This window comes from Garra rufa, chromosome 4 (genome assembly GCF_049309525.1).
Source record: "Garra rufa chromosome 4, GarRuf1.0, whole genome shotgun sequence".
Classification (NCBI taxonomy): Eukaryota; Metazoa; Chordata; class Actinopteri; order Cypriniformes; family Cyprinidae; genus Garra; species Garra rufa.
In genome coordinates, this window is record NC_133364.1 from 49,654,524 (window position 1) to 49,677,615 (window position 23,092).

Below are 23,092 nucleotides of genomic sequence, written 5' to 3' on the forward strand. Positions count from 1 at the left end.
TGAGAATGATCATGTGAAACTGAAGACTGGAGTAAAGGCTGAAGAATTTACCTTTGCCTCACAGGAAAGAAATGCATTTTAAAGTCTATTTGAAAAACAACAGAAAACGTATTTTAAATTAAAATATTTCACACTATTATTGTATTGTAAGTTAAATATAAATATAGCTTTGGTGTGTCGAAAAACATTAAAAAAAACTGAAAGACTGCAGATTTTGACTGGTTGTGTGTACATACAGTAGCAACATTAACAAGGTGATTCTCCCTTTCAGCTGCCAGAGAAGGATATTGGCAGTACAGCCTCAGGATAGCGAAGAGGAAGAAAAACACCTTTGACATAATTTTCTCATACATTTGCCATGTGTTATAATAAAAAACAATAAACCTGACTACAATAATATGGTCAATTTTATTAAAAGTTTCAAGTTTGCAAAGAATCTGGAGTATGTGGCACTGCATTAGAGGTACTCGTTGCTGAATAAGACCAAGTGCTTAGCAGGAACCTTATTCTTTAGCAAAACTCCTCATCAAATCTCCAAGAGTAGATCAAGAGTGAAGTGTCACCCTCCTATCCTTTCTTCAGAAGAGAGTACCTTCTGCTGCTGTGGTAAGAAAGACATTCTTCTTTTTCTCTCACAACTGTCCACAACCTAAATTCTCAGCAAAGAGTCTTCTCCACAGCTGGGGACAGATCTAAGATTTTTCTGAAAAAGTCAACAGGCTCATTTACTGTATGTTTTTTGGGTGGGCCTAATACAGGGGAGATGTAATCTCTACATTGTTATATTAACATGTTCTTACTGTTTATTAATGTTGCTATTTTCTTTATTTTTGTTATCTTCTGAGAAGAATTACGGTCCTTTGGTAATTGTTTAGGTTTTGCTTCTGAGAGTGAAGCAGTATTACAGCACTTCACCACCAGATATTTGTAGCAGGTGTTTCATACACAGGACACTCAGAAAACAAATTAACTTAAAGTAATACAGAACTCACTACTGAATTGTTTCTATCTTTGTATCAGTATTTTTGTACCAAACTAGGGGAGTTCTGTTAATAAGAGTAGGCTACTGATAACTATTATTATACTATACCCATCATTAATTAAATATTTATTATTTTTAAATAAAAGTAAAACATTTTAATCAGTGGTTGTATTATTCTTTGATTACTATGTACTTTATGTGATGTGTTCAATTATTTGTGCTAATGACTTGGCAGCACTTTACATGGTTAAATAATAGGTGTCATGTTTAAAATGCAATGGCTTAGTATATGTAGAAAATAACTGAATAAATGGTGATTTAATAAATGAATGCACTGTGTTTTTGCTGATTTTCTGTTGGAATTTAATGATTTTGTATTGGTTTGCATGTATGCAGTGAATATATTTACAAAAACTACAACAATTTGAAAACATAAGGATTTAGTGTTTGTTTTTTACAGCAGAAAATGTTTGAGTTTGTCATTATATACTGATTTCAAGGTGGTAGGAACACATCCTCGGACAGGACTAAAGGTGAGAAGCAAATATTAAAAATACTGGGAAGGTGCTAGTTTGGTCGTTAGGACGTACTTGCCACGTCCTAGCAACGTAACGCAATAACGTCGCTACGACGAATATGGGAATCACAAAGTTACGTCGTTGGTACGTTATTTGGAACGTCGCCGCGACCAATGTGGTCCTTTATAGTAACGTGCTCACGACGTGCCAGTTTGGTCGTGGAGACGTACTCATCACGTTCCAGCAACGTACCAAATAACGTCGCTACGACGAATATGGGAATCACAAAGTTACGTCGCTGGCACGTTATTTGGTACGTCGCTGCGACGAATATGGTCCGGTCCAGTAACGTCGTCACGACGTAATTGTGTTAGCTGGGCAGTTATTAGCAACTGGCCTTAGCCAAGCCCTATATTCAGTTTTTTCAAGCTAAGTATCGCTAAACTTGCACTTCCCCATAGCTAAAAAGTTAAATCCATTTTACTTCTGCGGTACAATCCGAGAGAGACTCGCGCCAATAACAGAAAGCTGATTGGGCTATAGACCTTTCTCACAACTTCTGTATTTTGCACCGGAAATACGCAATTGCTGTGTAAACCTATTTCCGCCCCAGTATGCCGGTAACCAGTTAAACAACAAAGATGGCGAAAACATCGAGCAATATTGTTTGTAACATCAAGACCACGACTGTTATATTGCTTTAATAAAGTTGTACATGTCCTCTATACTATCCATACATAACCTTATAACCCTAGTCCTCGGTCTAAGTGGACACACTAGTAATTTGTTAGCCTGATTGCTCTCTAACGTTAGCTACGTTACTTACCTTGAAAGTTATGGATAAACGGGACGTTCTAGAACGCTTAAAGTTTCTGTCAAACCTTACTTGGAACAAACACTAACTACTGGTGATGCGCGGATGGCGGTTATATCCGCGGGCGCTGCGGATAATCCGCGGGTCGGGTGGGTCGGGTAATAAAAAAATGCATTCTGATTATTTGCGGGTGGGTCGCGGGTGGATGAGATAAATCAATAATGATGCAAATATTAACTACATTTTCTAAAACTTGAACGTGTTTTAAATATGTTTTTCATCAGGCAGAGACGATTTCATTTGTGCGCGTGTGTGTGTTTGCCTGTTCTAAGTTTTTGGTGACAGAAACGTTGACATTCCATATAAAGTTTGAAGGGAGTTATGCCTGTGCTAATGCTATTGAGCACGGTAATGCAGCGGTGTAGTGCATTGGTCGCTTTGCGTTTACCCACTTCTCTGATGCGCATCAGAAGTGTCCTGCATTAGCCAAAATCATGACAGTCCAACACATGAATAGCTAATTCAGTCGCATGTTAATAAATTGAAATATTCCCTAAAAACGCCTAGTAAAGACAGTGATGTGGTCAGGACCGTGGCGCCGGCTTCTTTTGAAATATATTTGACGATTTTGCCTGATGCGTCCATGCTGCCTGTTCATTCTTACGCGAAAGCATGTCAGGCTAGGCGCGCAGTGGTAGGCTATAATTATTATTGATTACTTATTTGAATCAGTAGATTATAATGAAAACAATACCTTAAAAATGAAAAGAAGCAGATTTTTACGCTCAGACCTTTCTTAAACTGGTGAACCCCTGTAAACTTCAGTCCAAGCATGCGTTCAAATACTAAGTTCAGAGCGGCTCTAATAGAGAGAAAACCCGACCGATTTCGTCAGAGATTGCAGAGAGTCGCATCCAGATGTCAGTTAATGTTATTCTTTTCTGCATGGATTTGGCTTAAAATCATGAGTGATAAACGTATAAGTGTGCAGCGATTTGCAGATCAGCTGAATCAATCTGCTGTTAACATGAACCATCAATTTATCATTTCATCATGCAAAACTAAGAATTACAATAAGTGTAATATGAAGATCGGGTGCGGGTCGGGTGCGGTTATCTAAATCAGAGAAAAATATAGGTGCGGGTGGGTGGCGGGCGGATCATTTATTTGAAGCTGCGGATTCGGGTGACGATTGAGCCCATCCGCGCATCTCTACTAACTACTATCAAAAGAACGAGCCCTTATTCCACAGATAATGTGAATTATATCACGTTAAGCGTTTTCTCCCCCAAATAAGCCCATTATAAGGAAACAGTTTAACGCGGTTTACGTATCTCAACAGCGACCAGGGAAAACCAAACTTCTGTTAAATTTTTACTTATAATAAATACTTGCTGCTGTCAAAAGAACGAGCTCTTATTCAGCATATAAAGTGATCGCCCCCCATAGAAGTCCATTATAACAAACCATGTTAAGCTTTTTCCTGTATGGAGTTCTATAGGGAGAAAAGCGTGATATTATTCACTTTATATGCTGAATAAGAGCTCATTCTTTTGACAGCAGAAAGTGTTTATTATAAGTGAAATTTAACAGAAGTTTGGTCTTCCCTGGTCGCTGTTGAGGTAAGTTAAACCACGTTAAGCAGTTTCCTTACAACGGGCTTCTATGGGGGAGAAAACGCTTAACGTGATATTATTCACTTTATCTGTGGAATAAGGACTCGTTTTTTTTATAGTAGTTAGTGTTTGTTCCAAGTAAGGTATGACAGAAATTTGGGGTTTCCTGGTAGTTTTTTACGTACATTAAGCCACGTTAAGCGTTTTAGAACGTCCCGGATAAACTCTTAGTAGAAAAATTTATATGTTCAGTACTTCCAAAAATTCTCAAGACTAACAATTACTCTGAACAACTTAAGGTCCAGGTCCAGTAATGTAAATGAATGTGCTTAATGGTAAAATTACAAACTGCACAAGTGTGCATGGTGTTCACTAGTGTAATTTATTCTGAGTTCGGATTAATAGTCTGTGCTGTAATGGCTTTATTTTATCTTGTCAGACTGATTGTGTTTTAAGAGCCAAACTTGCACCACAATATGGCAATACTCCACTTTTCAGAGGTTTAAAAGTGAGGCAAATGGATCATAAAGCACCTGTCAGTCATATTAGAGAAACAGCCAATGCAGGCACACACTGTTGACCCAATTATGCAGCATTGCCCATATGGAGGGCCACTAGAGGGGATGAACACAGAGGGTGGGCCGATTCACTGAACTAAGGCCAGTAACTTTGATCCCATTGCTGAAAAGGAAAAGTTCCTCTGTGATTCTTGACACCTGTAGCTTGTTTTAAGGAGTTGGATCATTCGTGCGCTATTGTAACTTCATGGCTGTTCAGTGGTGATGAAGTAAAATGCAGTGTGCTCTGGAGCGCGTGCATGTGTGCAGTGGATGGACATAACGATCGCGGGGTGCGGGTGCGTGCGCAGCGGCTCCGGTTCGCTCTCCTCCGGCTCGACATGTTAAATTGAAGTACGTAAAAAAACAAACAGTACTCTTATTTAAAATTCTTTGTTTTATTGAATCCAGTCTTTCTGAACTCCTACATATTCATAGTTATCCCTTAAGAATATTAATGAGCATTTGACAATAATCATGTACATCTGCACCACCCCCATGAGATGGCTATCTTTTAAAAAAGAAAAAAAAAAGGCTTATCTTAGTATTTTTATCTTGTTTCTAGTCAAAATTTCTAAACATTTTTAAATTAAGGCGAGACACTGCCAGTGAATAGGGTAAAAAAGACAACTAATAGTTATCGCCTTACTGACCCAGTTGATCGATTACATTGATAATATGAAATATGTGTTTATTTGCATACATTTCTAGTCCAGAAATCTAAACACTGGATGAAGTCAGTTTCAAAATTCTTGTTTAATTTTTTGACATAGTGTCAAATGCTTTTACAGAGGGAATTTGGGGTATATCATTTCATCACTCCATAATTCAGGAAAAAACTTTGAACAGACAAAAAACATGTATTTCTTACCATTTTGGGGAGAAAATGTTGTATAAAATCAAGCTAATATGAACAAATCCCTCTGTAAAAACCTTCAGGATATAGACAGAATACAAATGTAAAGTGTGGTGTGTGTAAGTGCTGCTGAAGTGGAGATTTATGGCTCAGTGTTGGAGAAAAAAACTCTTGGCCTTAAAAATATGTATTGTAATTGAAATCTATTGATACAAATAGATAAAGTGCTATAAAAGAAACACTTATCAGTGATGTTTGGCTGTTTTCTGAAAAAACACAAAGGCCTAAATCTCAAACTTCACAGCTGCATGAAAAAACAGCGTTTTTGCCCGTAAAATGTATTTAAGATATTTAATCTTGTTTTTTGCAAAATGCACTTAATTTAGTTTTTTCTCCCTGGAAACAGTTAAAATTATCTGGCAATGGGGTAAGTAAAATATTTTTAAATCAAGATGCATTTTAAATGCATCTTAACTTAGGAATTTGTAGAAATTTTCACTAGAATCAAGACAAAAATACTAAGTAAGATGCAGCCACTGTTGTTCAAGAACATCCAATCAAATGTGAAGTTAAAGTTAATTAGTCAGAGCAGCTGTAATGGTTCTTGATTAAAGGGGGTGTGGTTGATAACGACTATTCATTTGCAGAGTATAAATAGCAGTCCAAGGCCTCCTGAAACAATGCTCAGTTGTTTAGTAATGGCAGGAAAGTGGCATTTATGTTATTTCCAAACACTATGTGTTTTGGCTTGTTCTTTTTGCAGTGCTCTTCCTCAAATGGGTTTTCCAGCTCAGAATCCTCAAGCTCTGATGTTCCAGCCGTCTGACCATCGGTTTAAACAGTCAGCTCAACAACAATCTGCTCAGCAGGTTCCTCAGTTTCAGCTTCAGCAGCCGGTGAAGGCCGAGCCTGTTGACAAATGTGCTGTAGCTGATTATGAGCAGATCCAATGTGGACAACCTGGTATCAGTGGTGCTGAGTGTGAGGCTATCAACTGCTGCTTTAATGGACAACAGTGTTACTATGGGAAAGCAGGTAAGAGTTTAGAATCTGATGAAATTTGGTTAATGTTTGTTACCCACATTAATCTACTCTTGTATGTCATTCCAGTGACTGTCCAGTGTATTAGAGATGGTCAGTTTGTGGTAGTGGTGGCTAGAGATGTTACGCTCCCTCGACTGAGTCTGGATTCGGTCCGTCTAGTGGGTGGAAGTGAACCACCTTGCGCTCCTGTGGACTCTACACCTTTCTTTGCTATATACCAGTTCCCTGTCACCGCATGTGGCACGAGCATGATGGTGAGGAGATGCTTCTGGCTTTATTCTGCATGGCTTATGATGGGCTGGATGCCAACAGTGTTCATATTTGCAGGAGGACAGTGGATATGTGGTGTATGAAAACAGAATGACCTCCTCGTATGAAGTAGGCGTTGGTCCGTTTGGTTCCATCACGAGAGACAGCCATTTTGAGTAGGTGACTCATACCCTTTATCTTAAGTACCATCTCTGACAAACTCTACAAGTTGACCGTTTGTTGTCCAGGCTTCTCTTCCAGTGTAGGTACTCTGGTACTGCTGTGGAAGCTCTGGTTGTGGAGGTCAACAGTGTTCCTGCACCTCCACCAGTAGCTGCTCCTGGACCCCTCAGAGTGGAGCTTAGACTGGCCAATGGCCAATGTGTCACCAAAGGTTGCGCAGAAGGTAAGACTTGTCTTCAGTCTTAAAGTCCAGGTTGCGGTGGACTGTGGTTAAACCCCAGTGTTCCTCAGGGGATGAGGCCTACACGTCCTACTACGGTGCTGCTGATTATCCCGTCACAAAAGTCCTGCGAGAGCCTGTGTATGTTGAGGTGCGCATTCTGGAGAGGACTGACCCCAACCTTGTCCTGATGCTGGGACGTTGTTGGGCGACATCAACCCCCAGTCCACTCAGTCTACCCCAGTGGGATCTTCTGATTGATGGGTGAGTCTACCGACAGTCTTTATCCAGCTAGTCTGCTGTGAGGAACTCTCTAACTGCCTCTTTCCTCTTCAGATGCCCTTACTATGATGACCGTTACCTGACCGCACTGGTTCCAGTGACTAGAGCGTCTGGTCTTCAGTTCCCAACCCACTACAAGCGCTTCGTTGTCAAGATGTTCACGTTTGTTGATCCAGCATCACTGGCTCCTCTGCAGGAAACCGTATGCTCTCAGCTCTTCCTGAACCCCTAATATTACTCTTTAATGGATTCTATGGCTTAACCCTTTTCTCTTTCAGATCTTCATCCATTGCAGTACAGCTGTGTGCCATCCCTCTTCTGGCTCCTGTGAGCAAAGCTGTGGCAGGAAGAGTAAGTGCACGCAGTAACTATTTCCACTTGATTTGTGACTTCGTGGCCTTTCTCACTACTTTTTCTCCTTTTAGGAAGAGATGTTGCTGTGAGGACCTCCACTATTGGACAAACTGTTTCCAGTGGAGAAGTGAGATTGGTTGTATGATTGATTTTTGTCTTTTAATAAACCATGTAGAATCTTACACTGTCTCAGTGTTTCATGCCAAGCTACCTAAAGTTGCTCGTTTATTTGCTATGTTAAGATCAATTGTGACTCCAAATCTACCTTCAGTCATTTGGTGCATCAACCATTGGACCTGTTTTGGTTCACACAATTTGTGTTCCCAAAAGGTCTTCTAGACACCCTTCCCTTAAGATCTGGTTCAGTTAGGGTGACCAGATGAGATTGGTTGAAATTTGGGAAGGGGGGGTGTAATGAAGAATAAAGATAATGAATTTCATGTTTTTATTAACATATGTAGCCTACATATAATATAGAAGTAACGTTAGGCATTTTTATACTTCAAACTGAAGTTAATGAACTTTTTTTTTTTTTTTTTTTTTTTAAAACAAGTACATATGCATATAAATTGATGTAGGCTATAGAAGTATTATTTTGAACACGATGCCTCGCCCTCGACCGGTCTGACTTCACGCGACTTCTGCCTGCACTTTCAACTGTCCTAACGGCTGCTGCAACTTCATCTCTTTAAAGCAAAAAGGGGACAAAAAGGTTGTATTGTCTTTGTGCATATAGCCTAGATAAATTAATAGAAACAATATAACTTTTTAAATTCACACTTGAGCAATATAGCCTACCGAGGTTGTGGAGGCTCGACATCAGCATATTTTGCAGAGCTTTTCACTGCTGCCAGCACTCCCGTCTTTCCCAGGATGTATTTATGGAACTCTGCACAAGTCATTTAAATTCATTTTTACTTTGATTTCGCTGCAGACCAGTTTAATTTTCGGGACAATTAGAGCGGGATTCGAGACAGCAGCTTAGATTTCGGGATGTCTGGTCACCCTATTTATATCCTTTATCCAATTTGTTCCTCTTTGTGATGGAGTTTTCCTCCATGACTCTTATCAGGTCGGCAAAAGTTATCTTTGGCAAACCAGTGAGGTAAGTTGTGTAGACTCTCCATTTTATATTACCTGGCTTTCTGCTGTGTAGACATTACTCTAAGTCTGCATACCCTGCGATTGCGTATTTCCGGTTTCTGTGAAAAAGGTCTATTGCATGTTGGTCTCATTTGTAGTTTAAATACAGCAAATTATATTTGGAATAGTGAAATAAAGAACTACAACACCACGGAAACAAAAAAAAAGAGAATTTAAAAGAGCTTCAGAGGTAGCGTTACATGGACATCGGAAAAATAAGACCTGTGTGAAATTATTTAAGACCTAGAACAGCGAATTTAAGACTTTTTAAGGCCTAAAATTTAGATTTTTAAATTTTAGACTTTTTAAGACCCCGTGGAAACCCTGTAAATAAGTAAATGTAGACATAATGCAGAAATAAATACAAAATTAAGTAAATATTAAATGAACATGGAAAGAAACCATTGTGGACATAAACATTGTCAGAAATGAATAAATAAACTGGTGATTGAGGAGAGATCCCCCCCATATGATTGTAAAGCGCTTTGGGTGTACGGCAATACACAAAGCGCTATATAAATGCTTCATTCATTCATAAATGAATAAATGAAAGAATGAATGAATGCATTTTGGAAAAATAAAAAAAATGAATAAGAAATTAAAATTATAAATCACCATTTGTAAATTATTGTAAAATAATAGTTTTATCATTTTAATCTTTATATATACTTTAATATGTATTTCACCAAGAAAAAAAATTCTTAATATCATTGACATACATTTTATAGTTCATATGTGTTTCCCTGTAAATATCTTTGCACTCTTTGGATTGTAGACACAGAAACGCGTGAACAGGACTTTTATTTTTGATCTGGTTGTGTGACGTCATGAGGCTGCGGTGTATGGTTTCAGCGGAAGAAAGGTTTGTAGTCTTAATGATTTAAAGTGCTTAAATTCATACGCGTTCAGGCTTATATGGTTTACAGGCGATTTAAACTGTATAACTTCTGCGTGTAACGTTGTAATATTTGATCTAATAATGAACGTTATTTTGAGAGAGTAAAGCACATCCACAGATCAGTCTGATTTCTCTCTCTGTTAGTGATTCAGATCAGAAACACGAATTACAAACACCGAGTCAATTGAATCGGTTGATTCACAAAATGATTCACTGTTTCGAATCGCCGCTCGCTGAGAGACCTGGGGCTCGTTCTTCGTACGTTGCTTAAAACATCCGAGATCAAATGAGACATCCAAGATGATATCATCGGGCTAATCATGATCCGGCTAACTGGGTTCTTCGAACACACCTGTTGTTTATGATTAGTATCGCTGGATTGAGTTATCTGAGATAAGTGCGCGTTCATGCGTTGGTTTAAAAGGGGACATGTATCGATAGTAGAAACAATGATTAGCAACGCTGTTATTGGCTGTTCAGCATGGGGATGCACTTTTTTCCAGGGGTTTCAGTACAGCGTAATCGATACTGCGTCACCAGGCAGGCGTGGCCTATTTGAGAATTTGCATAGGTCACCGATCATGCGCAGTTAGGGTAAAGCAATTTGCTTCAAATACCTCCACTATTGCAGGGGTTTCGTGCACTTCATAATTATATTCATACAGTGTCTTGAAATACCTGTCCACGATCGCAAGGGTTTTGTGCACTTCATAATTATATTCATATACAGTATTTTGAAATACCTGTCCACGATCGCAGGGGTTTCGTGCACTTCATAATTATATTCATACGGTGTCTTGAAATACCTGTCCACGATCGCAGGGGTTTCGTGCACTTCATAATTATATTCATATACAGTATTTTGAAATACCTGTCCACGATCGCAGGGGTTTCGTGCACTTCATAATTATATTCATATACAGTATTTTGAAATACCTGTCCACGATCGCAGGGGTTTCGTGCACTTCATAATTATATTCATACAGTGTCTTGAAATACCTGTCCACGATCGCAGGGGTTTCGTGCACTTCATAATTATATTCATATACAGTATTTTGAAATACCTGTCCACGATCGCAGGGGTTTCGTGCACTTCATAATTATATTCATACAGTGTCTTGAAATACCTGTCCACGATCGCAGGGGTTTCGTGCACTTCATAATTATATTCATACAGTGTCTTGAAATACCTGTCCACGATCGCAGGGGTTTCGTGCACTTCATAATTATATTCATACAGTGTCTTGAAATACCTGTCCACGATCGCAGGGGTTTCGTGCACTTCATAATTATATTCATATACAGTATTTTGAAATACCTGTCCACGATCGCAGGGGTTTCGTGCACTTCATAATTATATTCATATACAGTATTTTGAAATACCTGTCCACGATCGCAGGGGTTTCGTGCACTTCATAATTATATTCATACAGTGTCTTGAAATACCTGTCCACGATCGCAGGGGTTTCGTGCACTTCATAATTATATTCATATACAGTATTTTGAAATACCTGTCCACGATCGCAGGGGTTTCGTGCACTTCATAATTATATTCATACAGTGTCTTGAAATACCTGTCCACGATCGCAGGGGTTTCGTGCACTTCATAATTATATTCATACAGTGTCTTGAAATACCTGTCCACGATCGCAGGGGTTTCGTGCACTTCATAATTATATTCATACAGTGTCTTGAAATACCTGTCCACGATCGCAGGGGTTTCGTGCACTTCATAATTATATTCATACAGTGTCTTGAAATACCTGTCCACGATCGCAGGGGTTTCGTGCACTTCATAATTATATTCATACAGTGTCTTGAAATACCTGTCCACGATCGCAGGGGTTTCGTGCACTTCATAATTATATTCATACAGTGTCTTGAAATACCTGTCCACGATCGCAGGGGTTTCGTGCACTTCATAATTATATTCATACAGTGTCTTGAAATACCTGTCCACGATCGCAGGGGTTTCGTGCCCTTCATAATTATATTCATACAGTGTCTTGAAATACCTGTCCACGATCGCAGGGGTTTCGTGCACTTCATAATTATATTCATACAGTGTCTTGAAATACCTGGCCACGATCGCAGGGGTTTCGTGCACTTCATAATTATATTCATACAGTGTCTTGAAATACCTGTCCACGATCGCAGGGGTTTCGTGCACTTCATAATTATATTCATACAGTGTCTTGAAATACCTGTCCACGATCGCAGGGGTTTCGTGCACTTCATAATTATATTCATACAGTGTCTTGAAATACCTGTCCACGATCACAGGGGTTTCGTGCACTTCATAATTATATTCATACAGTGTCTTGAAATACCTGTCCACGATCAAAGGGGTTTCGTGCACTTCATAATTATATTCATACAGTGTCTTGAAATACCTGTCCACGATCGCAGGGGTTTCGTGCACTTCATAATTATATTCATACAGTGTCTTGAAATACCTGTCCACGATCGCAGGGGTTTCGTGCACTTCATAATTATATTCATATACAGTATTTTGAAATACCTGTCCAAGATCGCAGGGTTTTCGTGCACTTGTTAATCATAATTCATATACAATATCTTGAAATACCTGTCCACGATCGCAGGGGTTTCGTGCACTTCATAATTATATGCATACAGTGTCTTGAAATACCTGTCCAAGATCGCAGGGTTTTCGTGCACTTGTTAATCATATTCATATACAATATTGAAATACCTGGCCACGATCGCAGGGGTTTCGTGCACTTCATAATCATATTCATATACAATATCTTGAAATACCTGGCCACAATCGCAGGGGATTCGTGCACTTCATAATTATATTCATATACAGTATTTTGAAATACCTGTCCACAATCACAGGGGTTTCGTGCCCTTCATAATTATATTCATATAACGTTATAGTGTCTTGAAATAACGTTACCTGGCCACGATACCATTGTAAACCATGATTTATTTTCATAAATAGACGCTACACGTTTTACATTTCTATAACGGCTGTTTATTTGTTTTCGAAAATCGTTTTAATTTAAGATTTTAAAACATAAAAATAACCTGTATGACTGTGTTGTCCTTCATTATCCATCAGTGCTGATCCTAGGTTTTGAAATACCCGCGCAAAAAAACTGACTTACTGCGCATGATCGGTGACCTCTCTTAATAATTTTTTTTTAGAAAGGGGCGTTTTCCCAACTCCCCCAGGGACGCCCATTTTACGTCGTGGTAATGAAACCCCTGGAATTTAGTGAGTCCCGTTCAGCATGGCCAAAGAACGTGCCCAGTTTTTCTCCCAAGCAGAACAAGAGCTTTTATTGGAAGGTTATGCCGAATTTGAGTCTTTAATTAAAATGACAGGAAACATCTCAAAGCATGCAAAAGCCAGGAGAGACGGCTGGCAAAAAGAAGCAGACAAATTAAATGCGTTAGTGCTGCCCATGTTACATATTTTTTCCTTGATATGTTATTTTATTTATATTTTTATTTTTATATACACTACCGTTTAAAAGTTTGGGGTCAGTAAGACTTGTAATAGTCTTTAAAGAAGTCTCTTATGCTCATCAAGGCTGCATTTATTTGATTAAAAATACAGAAAAAAAACAGTAATATTGCAAAATGTTTTTACAATATAAAATAATGGTTTTTATTTAAACATACTTTAAAATAGAATTGATTCCTGTGATGAAAAGCTGAATTTTTATCAGCTGTTACTCCAGTCTTAAGTGTCACATGATCTTTCAGAAATCATTCTAATATGCTGATTTATTATTAGACTGATCAGTGCTGGATAATATCAACAGTTGTGCTGCAAATATTTTTTGGAACCTGTTATTTGTTCCCCAGGATTCTTTCATGAATAACAAGTTTAAAAAGTATATATATTAAAAATATATATATTTTTAATAACAATGTAAATTATTTATTATTAACTTTGAATAAATTTTTAATTATTAACTCAATACATCCTTGGTGAATAAAAGTGTTAATTACTTAAAAAAAAAAAAAATTACCGACCCCAAACTTTTGAACGGTATATATATACAGTTGCAATCAAAATTATTCAACCCCCTTGACCTGCAAGACATTTTGCTACCGAAAACAACATATTGTGAAACAAATTAAACAAAGGCATCAGTATACTATTAAAGAAAGTTTATCAAGACATATTTGAGTAATTCTGAGAACGTAAGTTGATGAATAATAATTAAAAAAAATCGAATTGGCTCTAAACATTCATGTTCAAAATTATTCCTCCCCTGAAAAAGCTTTCAGATCACTGATAATCTTTGGTTTTTACTTTGCCACTGCTTGCTTCAAATCCAACCATGTATTTTCAATGAGAATTACATCTGGAAACTGAACAGGCCACTTAAAAACATTCTATGACTGATCCCTGAACCAAGCGTAAGTAGATTTGAATGTATACTTTGGGATGATTGTCCTGCAGGAAAGTCCATTGATTATTAGCTTCAGACATTGCACAAAAGGCATCACAATGTTTGCCAAAATGGTGTGATACTTTAACATGATATCCTTTGTATGGTCATGTTTTCCACTTCCTGCTACAGTAGAACAACCCCATAAAAGGACTGGCCCACCTCCGTGTTTGATGATGGAGATTGTGTTCTTCTGCTTATAAGCTTTGTCTTTTTGGCACCAGACATATCTCTGATCCAAACATCCAAAAAAGTTCCAGTTTGGTCACATCACTCCATAAAACATTCTTCCAGAACTCCACAGGTCTAACTAAATGAATTTTAGCATGTTCAAGTCAGCTTTTTGTTCTTCTTGGTCAAGAATGGCATTCAGCAAGATTCCTCAACATGAAGTCCATACTTGTCTAGTGTCCTTCTTATTCACAGAATATCATATTTTGCCTCCTTCCGTCTGGTCGTCTTGAAAGTCTTTGGCTGTACATTGCAAGTTTTTCTCAGTTAATCTGATCAAACATTTTATGATATTGTGCTTTTTTGTTCAACAGACTCAAAGGTTTTCTGGTTCAACACACTTTAATCTAAGGAATACGACTGCCAGCTGTGTCTCTAGGAACTTGTAATGTCTTAGAAATCTTCATGTAGTTTTAAGATAACAAACTATTTCTTCTCTATTGATTTAGTGTGAGCTCTCTGTTGACTTTTCCATATTTGCTACTCATCTTCAGCACTTGTATGGGCTAAGAGTATACTATGTGTAACACCCCAAGAGAATTCCATTTTTAATAAGTTTGTAAAGGCTTAAAAAGACAATTTTGTTCCTGACCATAAAAATAACTGTCTTAGCAATGTTGAATAGGGGTTGAATAATTCTGACATAGCTGTGTTATTAAAAAATCCTATAACTCAAAAACATTACATTATATATTGACATTATCACTTTTAATATGCCAGAAAAATGTTGTAGATGCAATTTAGTCCTGGATCTTCAGAAAGAGCAAACATCATTTGTAAAGTACTGCAGTCTCTGGGGGGTTAAATAATTTTGATTGCAACTGTATATATAGGCTATATGTGTGTGTAGCTGTGGTCATCATTCGTGTGTGAATCGTCGTAATTATTTTCTACACTTTTTTTGCAAAATACTTTTCTTTTCCCACGTGAGTCAGTCCGTGTCAGTCGTGCTCTTTAACCAATCATAACCTGCTAGGAGCGCAGCCTAAATCCTGTTTACATGACATAAACCAATTGGGCTTCTTTTGATTGGCTTGGACCGGAGAATAAGGCATTGGGCGGATAGACAAAATTTGGGCTGCTTTAAAAAATTAAAAGCCGCCCAGTCAGCTGTTTTTTTCTTCGCTTTTATCATTAGTCATGTTATATTAGTACGTTCGAGCTCAAAGTATCACAGTAATATAATGTGTAGTGCAGTCATCAACTCATTTTTGCTTAACGTAACCCTTACTGGTTTAGTTTAACAGAGACCTGTCCATCAATTTACGTCTTTTACGTTAGTGAGATGTGATGACTTGTGAGTGACGGGGTTTTACATTACATTTGTTTTTCATCACTTTATTGTGCACTTTTTGCACAGAAATTAGCATATTTTTTACTGTGGACATTGAAAATGATGCATGCGTTTTTACAAGGGAAGTCATCGGTTAATTTCCACTTTGAAAAGATTTCTGGACATTTTACGCATATTTTCAGACTGTTTTGATCCACATTCCTGTGAAATTGATTTATCTTTATTTTATTTTGTCATTATTAATTTTTTAAAGAGAAAAAAAATGGTCCTTATCAACCTTGACACGGCAATAAAATTCTCATTATTTTGGCAGTTAAATTTTGGGCTGGTTTTTGTTGAAGTGGGCAGGTTTTGGTGAGCTTTTGGGCTGGAAATCGTCAACCTGATCTGGCAACACTGTCCCGAGCAGGTTTAAGCTTGCGCACCTGTTGCTATGACAGCAAGTTCGAAGAACTGAACGATCCAAGATCATGCAAAATCGTCAACAATCAAATCCAGCTAACTGAGTTAGCGAGGTAAGAAGAACGAGCCCCTGAACATAGTAAGAAATCACGAGAGTGTAGGATTCTGTCTAAAAGTCACAGTTGTCATGTTTAGGTGCAGAAAGCTTTAATGCCAACCACATATTAAAATACAAAAAGACAAATAGAAATATGTTAAAAAATAACTGGAGTGTGAGCTCATAAAGCAGCGTTAATACATTTCCAGCTAGCACATGTCCTTTATCGTTGAAATTTGGTTGAAATAAGGTCAATTGTTATAGGGTCAGCTGCCTACATTAACATGGGCCATCAATGACAGAAATTCAACACTGAAATGACCCTTTTCACATTTATGGGGGTCTCAGAAATTGAAGTAGTCATAGTTTTGTAAACTTCTACCGTGGTAAATGGAAACTGCCACAAATATGTCTTTATGTCCACATTAATAGCAAAATAAAAAATCCCTAGTTTTTCAATTACTTTCCAAAAGAGGAATAAATAAATACACAAACAAACAAACTTGCCAGAGATTGATTACAATAATCATAAGAGGGATAGATCAAATTTGCCATCACAACCCCTTTGTAACAGTTACACAGCAGCATTAACTAGTTTTATGTGAATTTAATGGCAAGGTATAAAAACAGGAAGTATAGTGTTAAAAATGTACATTGAAGGAAAAAGTAGAGAAAAGAAGCTAGAGAAAAGTATTCCAAGATTTACGATGTTAATAACTTTAGCAATGCATCATCATATGGGTACAGAATTCTATGATATACAACATTTCTATGATATGTTTGTGATTCTAGAGAGAAGTGAACAAAAGGGACTTTTATTTTGGTCTGGTGATGTGACGTCATAAAGATGCGCTGAGCTCCTCATCTGTTGTGATTCACCTGAAGAAAGGTTTGTGGTTTTAAAGTTTTTAAACTAAAGCACACTGTTATATCAATTAAAACATTTACAAGCTATGTAAAATAAATAAATCTGTCATTGTTAAATATAACGTTGTAATGCTTTATTTAGTGTTAGTTAAATAAAACGTTAGCCTTTAGTAACAGAGAAGGTGCGTCTCATTTCGCTCTCTATATCATGAATCAATCGTGTGATGATAAGATGAGATGAGAGAAACTGAGAATCCGAATCATTTGAATCAAATCATTTGTGAAATGATTCAGTGACTCGATTCAGCGGCACGTGGACTACAAACGACAACAACAAACACAAATGAGTGAATGACAACCGAGAATGATTTCATTAAAGTGTAATATATTAGATAAGATAAATAATTGAATACCAAATATAAATAAAAAAAATAGCCTGCCTAAATATGAACGTTCTGTGTAATTTGTATATACTGTATATCAAGTCTATAACCTCTGTCTAACTAGTGCACTGACTACTGAACTAGGAGATGATTGAGACGCACAGAGATTTAGTTTGCATGCATTTTTCTTTCTATTAATTATTCTCATCTTAAACAGGACAAAGTGTTCAACCACACAGAAAAACTCCTGGAGAAACAGCAGATACACACTGTTATAAAGATGGCGTTTATTAAAGAGGAGAGCGAAGACATGAAGATTGAAGAAACATTCACATTGAAACATGAAGATATTGAGGAACAAACAAATATGGTGCTCATTAAAGAGGAGAATGAAGACATTGAAGAGGCATTTAGAGTCAAATATGAAGATACTGAGGAACAAACAGGTTTGTTTTTATTCTCAAAACTGAAATTAATTGTATTCATGAATGATGTCACAGGAGTGCAGAAATGTGGAGACATTCAACAGAAGTGTTAAGATCACATGACAAACACTAACGCTATATCTTGCTTTCACACTGTGCATTTGTTATGACATCATGAATTAAGATTGTAACATTAATAACCTAAACAATATGCTCCATCCACATGAGCGTTTCCAAACATTTGAAAGTGAGGTGATGGAGGATTCGCAAACAAATACTGTGCTTTGGCATTTGTTTACTGAACCCCAAGTTTTGTAAGTAACATCAAAACTAAGCAAGTATTTCTGACAAGCCAAATTCTACTTTTACTATAAAACTAAAATGGTAGTAAATAGTCAAATGACATTGTTACCTCAATTTTGTCTTGAAAACTGACTGGATCCACACCAGCAGCGTACGTATGATTGAATGCCCACAGAGTGCTGCTTTAGCAAATCATGCTGCTGTTCACTGTGTCTTTAAAGGAGATTTGTAGCACTTAATAGCATGAGGAACAAATGTTGACAGACTGTACATAGAGATCGATTTAAGAAACTCTTTGATACAGAAACATGCATTGTGAGTTATTATTAATGTTTCAAAATATGAGCAAGAATGCAATTTTCCTTGAACATCCAAATGATCGCAAATGTTGATTTCATATAATATAGTTATAGTATAGTATATATAGTTCACCCAAAAATGATAATTTGATGTTTATTTGCTTACCCCCAGGGCATCCGAGATGTAGATGACTTTGTTTCCTCAGCTGAACACAAACGAAGATTTTTAACAAAAACCAGTGCAGTCTGTCAGTCAAATAATAGAGGTGGATGGGCACCAAACCTTTAAAAGTAAACAAAAACATGCACAGACAAATCCAAATTACACCCTGCGGCTCGTGACGATACACTGATGTCCTAAGACACGAAACAATCGGTTTTTGTGAGAAATTGAACAGTATTTATATAATTTTTTACGTTTGATACACAGCCACGTCCATCTGTCATGAGCACCAGCTTTGCATCCGGCTTGTTACCCGTGTATATGCGCCATAGACTGTAGATATGCGCTCTGGCGTAGTATACGCAAACGCCGGAAGGGGAAATCGGTTGAAAGTCCCGGATGAGTTTACGCAAGCAAATGTAATATTTTAGCTTTAAATCGGTTTGAACAATCAGCATAAGCGCAAGTAATTACCATTTTGAATAGCCGCTATATCCACAGTCTGTGTGCACTGTGTAAACAATAAGTGTAGTATACACGCGACAGATCACTTCCGCCGCTTGCGTATACTACGTTAGAGCGCGTTCACATGTCACGAGCCGAAAGCTAAGCTCGTGCTCAGGAGAGATGGACGTAGCTGTGTATCAAAGGTAAAAAATGATATAAATACTATTCAGTGTCTCACAAAAACCGATCGTTTCGTGTCTTAGGACATCAGTGTAACATCACGAGCCATCGGGTGTATTTTGGATTTGTCTGTGTATGTTTTTCTTTCCTCTAAAGATTTGGTAACCATTGACTGACATTATTGACAACTGCACTGGTTTTTGTTAAAAATCTTCGTTTGTGTTCTGCTGAGGAAACAAAGTCACCTACATCTTGGATGCCCTGGGGGTCAGCAAATAAACATCAAATTATCATTTTTGGGTGAACTATCCCTTTAAACAAAAAGGTAATAAGTGAACATTTTCACCTTTTTAAATGCAGCCTACATTTTAAACACAATATTGTTATATTTTATAACAAAAAAATAATAGTTCCAACGTAATCCACAACAGAACTGGTGTGCGTCTACAAGAAACAGCAGTGTTTCGTTACTGAATGAATCTGCAGCTTTAAATGATTCAGAGACAGTGATCATTAACCCATTCATAACTACAGCCATTTGCTTCATGACTAAATAAATGAATGAGTGACGCGATGCCTTGCTCATTAAGACAGTGACTTACCGCTACCACAAAATAATTAAAAGTCCTCTCCTGAACTGCACCTTCTGCAACTTCACCGTCTCTTTATTTTTGCCCTAATCTCTCTCTGTCTCTCACATGACTTTAAAGTTTAGCAAACTATGCTTTCTAAATGGCCTAAATGTTAAAATTAGGACAGTGGGGAAAATAATTATTTGATCCCCTGCTGATTTTGTATGTTTGCCCACTGACAAAGAAATGTATCCTCAGTATCTTCATGTTGAAATTTCAGTGGTAGGTTTATTTGAACAGAATAACAAAAAAATCCAGAAATACGCATTTCAAAAAGTTATACATTGATTTGCATTTTAATGAGCTGCATAACAGAACGGCTTTACTGACAAAATGCACATTGGATATCGCATGTGGGATATCATGCAGCCCTAACCTTAACCTGCTTCTTCTTGAGCCACTCCTTTGTTGCCTTGGTCATGTGTTTTGGGTGATTGACATGCTGGAATACCCATCCATGACCCATTTTCAATTGTTCTCACCCAAGATTTAATGGTACATGTCCCCGTCCATCATCCCTTTGATGCGGTGTAGTTGTCCTGTCCTCTTCTCTTAGCAGAAAAACACCCCCAAAGCATAAAGTTTCCACCTCCATGTTTAACTCCAAGGGTGTTCAGGGAATCTGGAGAAAATCAGGTTATCACACATACTTCTGGTTTGAATATCCAGGATGGTTTCTTTCATTATGTGGTTTTCTTTTATGACCGCATCCATCTGTTCACTGAGTGCTTTGACAGTAGTCCAATAAGACAGTTATTGGATTGTTCTAGTTTTTCAATATGGTTGTATGCAAATTCCAATCTTGACCAAAGTTCTTTTATTTCATCTTGTAGCATAATCTGTAACTCTAGTTTGTTATTTATGGATGCAAGTCTTTTATCTGTTTGTTTAGTTTAGGAGTTCTTCTCTTAGTTGGAGTGTTACTATCCATTTTGCAGCGGTTTTAGTGTTGATCGATGTATGCTTCTGTAAATAATTTTTTTTCCAGTGTACAGTTAGTTTGTTCTTATAGTTCTCAGTATGTAATAATAATCCACAGTATTGCTACAGTTTGTAGAGTTAATAAAGTGAGTACAGCTCTCTCAGTGACTGTGTGCTGCCATGATGAATCTTGCGCTCTCTGTTTGATCTCGCATTACTCAGAGTCCGATACATTTACCAAAATATTCACCTCACTCTCAATCACCATTATATGTCTGATATCAGATGCAGCTTCCCTCATGTTTTGTCACAAATGGCAGTCACGAGTAAATTTTCTGTCACCTTTGCAGGATTGTGATATGAAGAGTGTATAAAATTTACACCTCTTTGGCAACAATGCAAAAAGTGAATAGCACATAATAGGCGCAATACCGGCATAAACACAGATTTCTATTGGTACAATATGGATTACATGACTAAACATGCGCCATCGTTTTCAAATACCTACTTTTTTACAGTGCACTTACAACTACACTCCCATTCCGGTGTAATAGTCAAGGAAGTTTGCTGTCGTAATATGGACACAGCAGACGCAGTAATATCACACAGCGCCTGAAATTAGTTCCCAGCTAGGTAACTTCCAATGTGACCGCCTTTATGAAATTGTGACCGAACTTCAGGCGCTGCATGATATTACTGCGCCTGTGAACGCAATGCTATATTGGTCTCATAGGATTCAATGATCTATGCTAAGGTATGCTAAAAGTGATATCGCCAGAAAAGGAGAATAGCTGAATGGATTTCAACATGGTAAAACTCAACTTATTAACTCGTAGTTGGAGAATGAGCCTATTTCCAAAAAAAGTGAAGTGTTCCTTTAAACTGGTGTTAACTTGTTTTTATCTTCTTTTTTTTTACCTCAGACCTGATGACACTGAAAGAGGAGCATCAAGAACTAAATGCAACTAAAGAGAAAGATCAAAATGAGGAACATCCTGATTTCAAAATACACGAAAAATCAATTAGTTGCTTACAGACCGAAAATATGTCCACACCAAAGAAAGATCAAAGCACAAACCTTCATTCCCACATGAGTGTTCACACTGGAGAGAAGCCTTTCACCTGTCAACTGTGTGGAAAGAGTTTCACGATTAAAGCAAATTTAAAAACTCACATGAGAATTCACACTGGAGAGAGACCTTACACCTGCCAACAGTGTGGAAAGTGTTTCACATGGAAAAGTCACCTTAATGTCCACATGACAATTCACACTGGAGAAAACCCCTTCACTTGCTCTCAGTGTGGAAAGTGTTTTACACGGATAAAACAATTTAATTCCCACATGAGAATTCACACTGGAGAGAAGCCTTTCACCTGTTCTCAGTGTGGAAGGTGTTTTACACAGATAAAACAACTTAATGCCCACATGAGTGTTCACACTGGAGAGAAGCCTTTCACCTGCGAACTGTGTGGGAGGAGTTTCACGATTGAAGCAAACCTAAGAACTCACTTGAGAATTCACACTGGAGAGAGATCATACACCTGCCAACAGTGTGGACGAACGTTCAGTCGACAAGATAGCTTTAATGCCCACATGAAAATTCACACTGAAAAGAAGCCATTCATATGTCCTCAGTGTGGAAAGTCTTTTAAGTGGAAAAGTCACTTTAACGTTCACATGAGAATTCACACTGGAGAGAAGCCCTTCACTTGCTCTAAATGTGGAAAGTGTTTTACACAGAAAAAACAATGTAATGCTCACATGAAAATTCACATTGAAAAGAAGCCGTTCATATGTCCTCAGTGTGGAAAGTGTTTTACATGGAAAAGTCACCTAAATGTCCACATGAATAGTCACACTGGAGAAAAGCCCTTCACTTGCTCTCAGTGTGGTAAGGGTTTCACACATAAAGCAAACCTAAAGGGTCACCTGAGAGTTCACACTGGAGAGAAGCTTTTCAAGTGTCTTCAGTGTGAGAAAAGTTTCACACATCAAAACAGCATGAAACATCATTTGGAAACTCATTCTAGGAAGAAATTGCCAGTTGCCTCAGATTGACAAAGTTTAGAAAAAGGAGTCATTTCAACCATCACATTTGTAGATACACACATGTATGTCATACATGCTATGTAATGTAAAATCAAGGCTGGTTCTGAATTTATACGATAGATCTGACTGACTGAAAGTGAAGTGGATTTTCACCAGTGATCTTCCCTTCAACTCTCATTCACACTCACTGAAATATTCAACCACTCCGGCTTGAGGCTCGCGATGAATGACGTTGGTTTAGTCAAGATCAGT

At 37.7% G+C, this 23,092-nt stretch overlaps 2 protein-coding genes across 2 annotated transcripts; both read left to right on the plus strand.

Annotated features, from left to right (window-relative positions):
• Positions 1-6,068: 6,068 nt before the first annotated feature.
• Positions 6,069-7,820, plus strand: LOC141334109 (zona pellucida sperm-binding protein 4-like). Its single transcript, XM_073839253.1, has 8 exons — positions 6,069-6,378; positions 6,454-6,641; positions 6,715-6,812; positions 6,885-7,042; positions 7,111-7,303; positions 7,376-7,523; positions 7,600-7,672; positions 7,747-7,820. The coding sequence occupies exons 1-8, from the start codon at positions 6,120-6,122 to the stop codon at positions 7,818-7,820; spliced, it is 1,191 nt and encodes a 396-aa protein (XP_073695354.1). The 5' UTR covers positions 6,069-6,119.
• A 13,906-nt stretch (positions 7,821-21,726) lies between these two features.
• On the plus strand, positions 21,727-22,849 carry LOC141332985 (uncharacterized). The gene has a single exon (XM_073837940.1). The coding sequence runs from the start codon at positions 21,836-21,838 to the stop codon at positions 22,847-22,849; it is 1,014 nt and encodes a 337-aa protein (XP_073694041.1). The 5' UTR covers positions 21,727-21,835.
• The last annotated feature ends 243 nt before the right edge of the window (positions 22,850-23,092 follow it).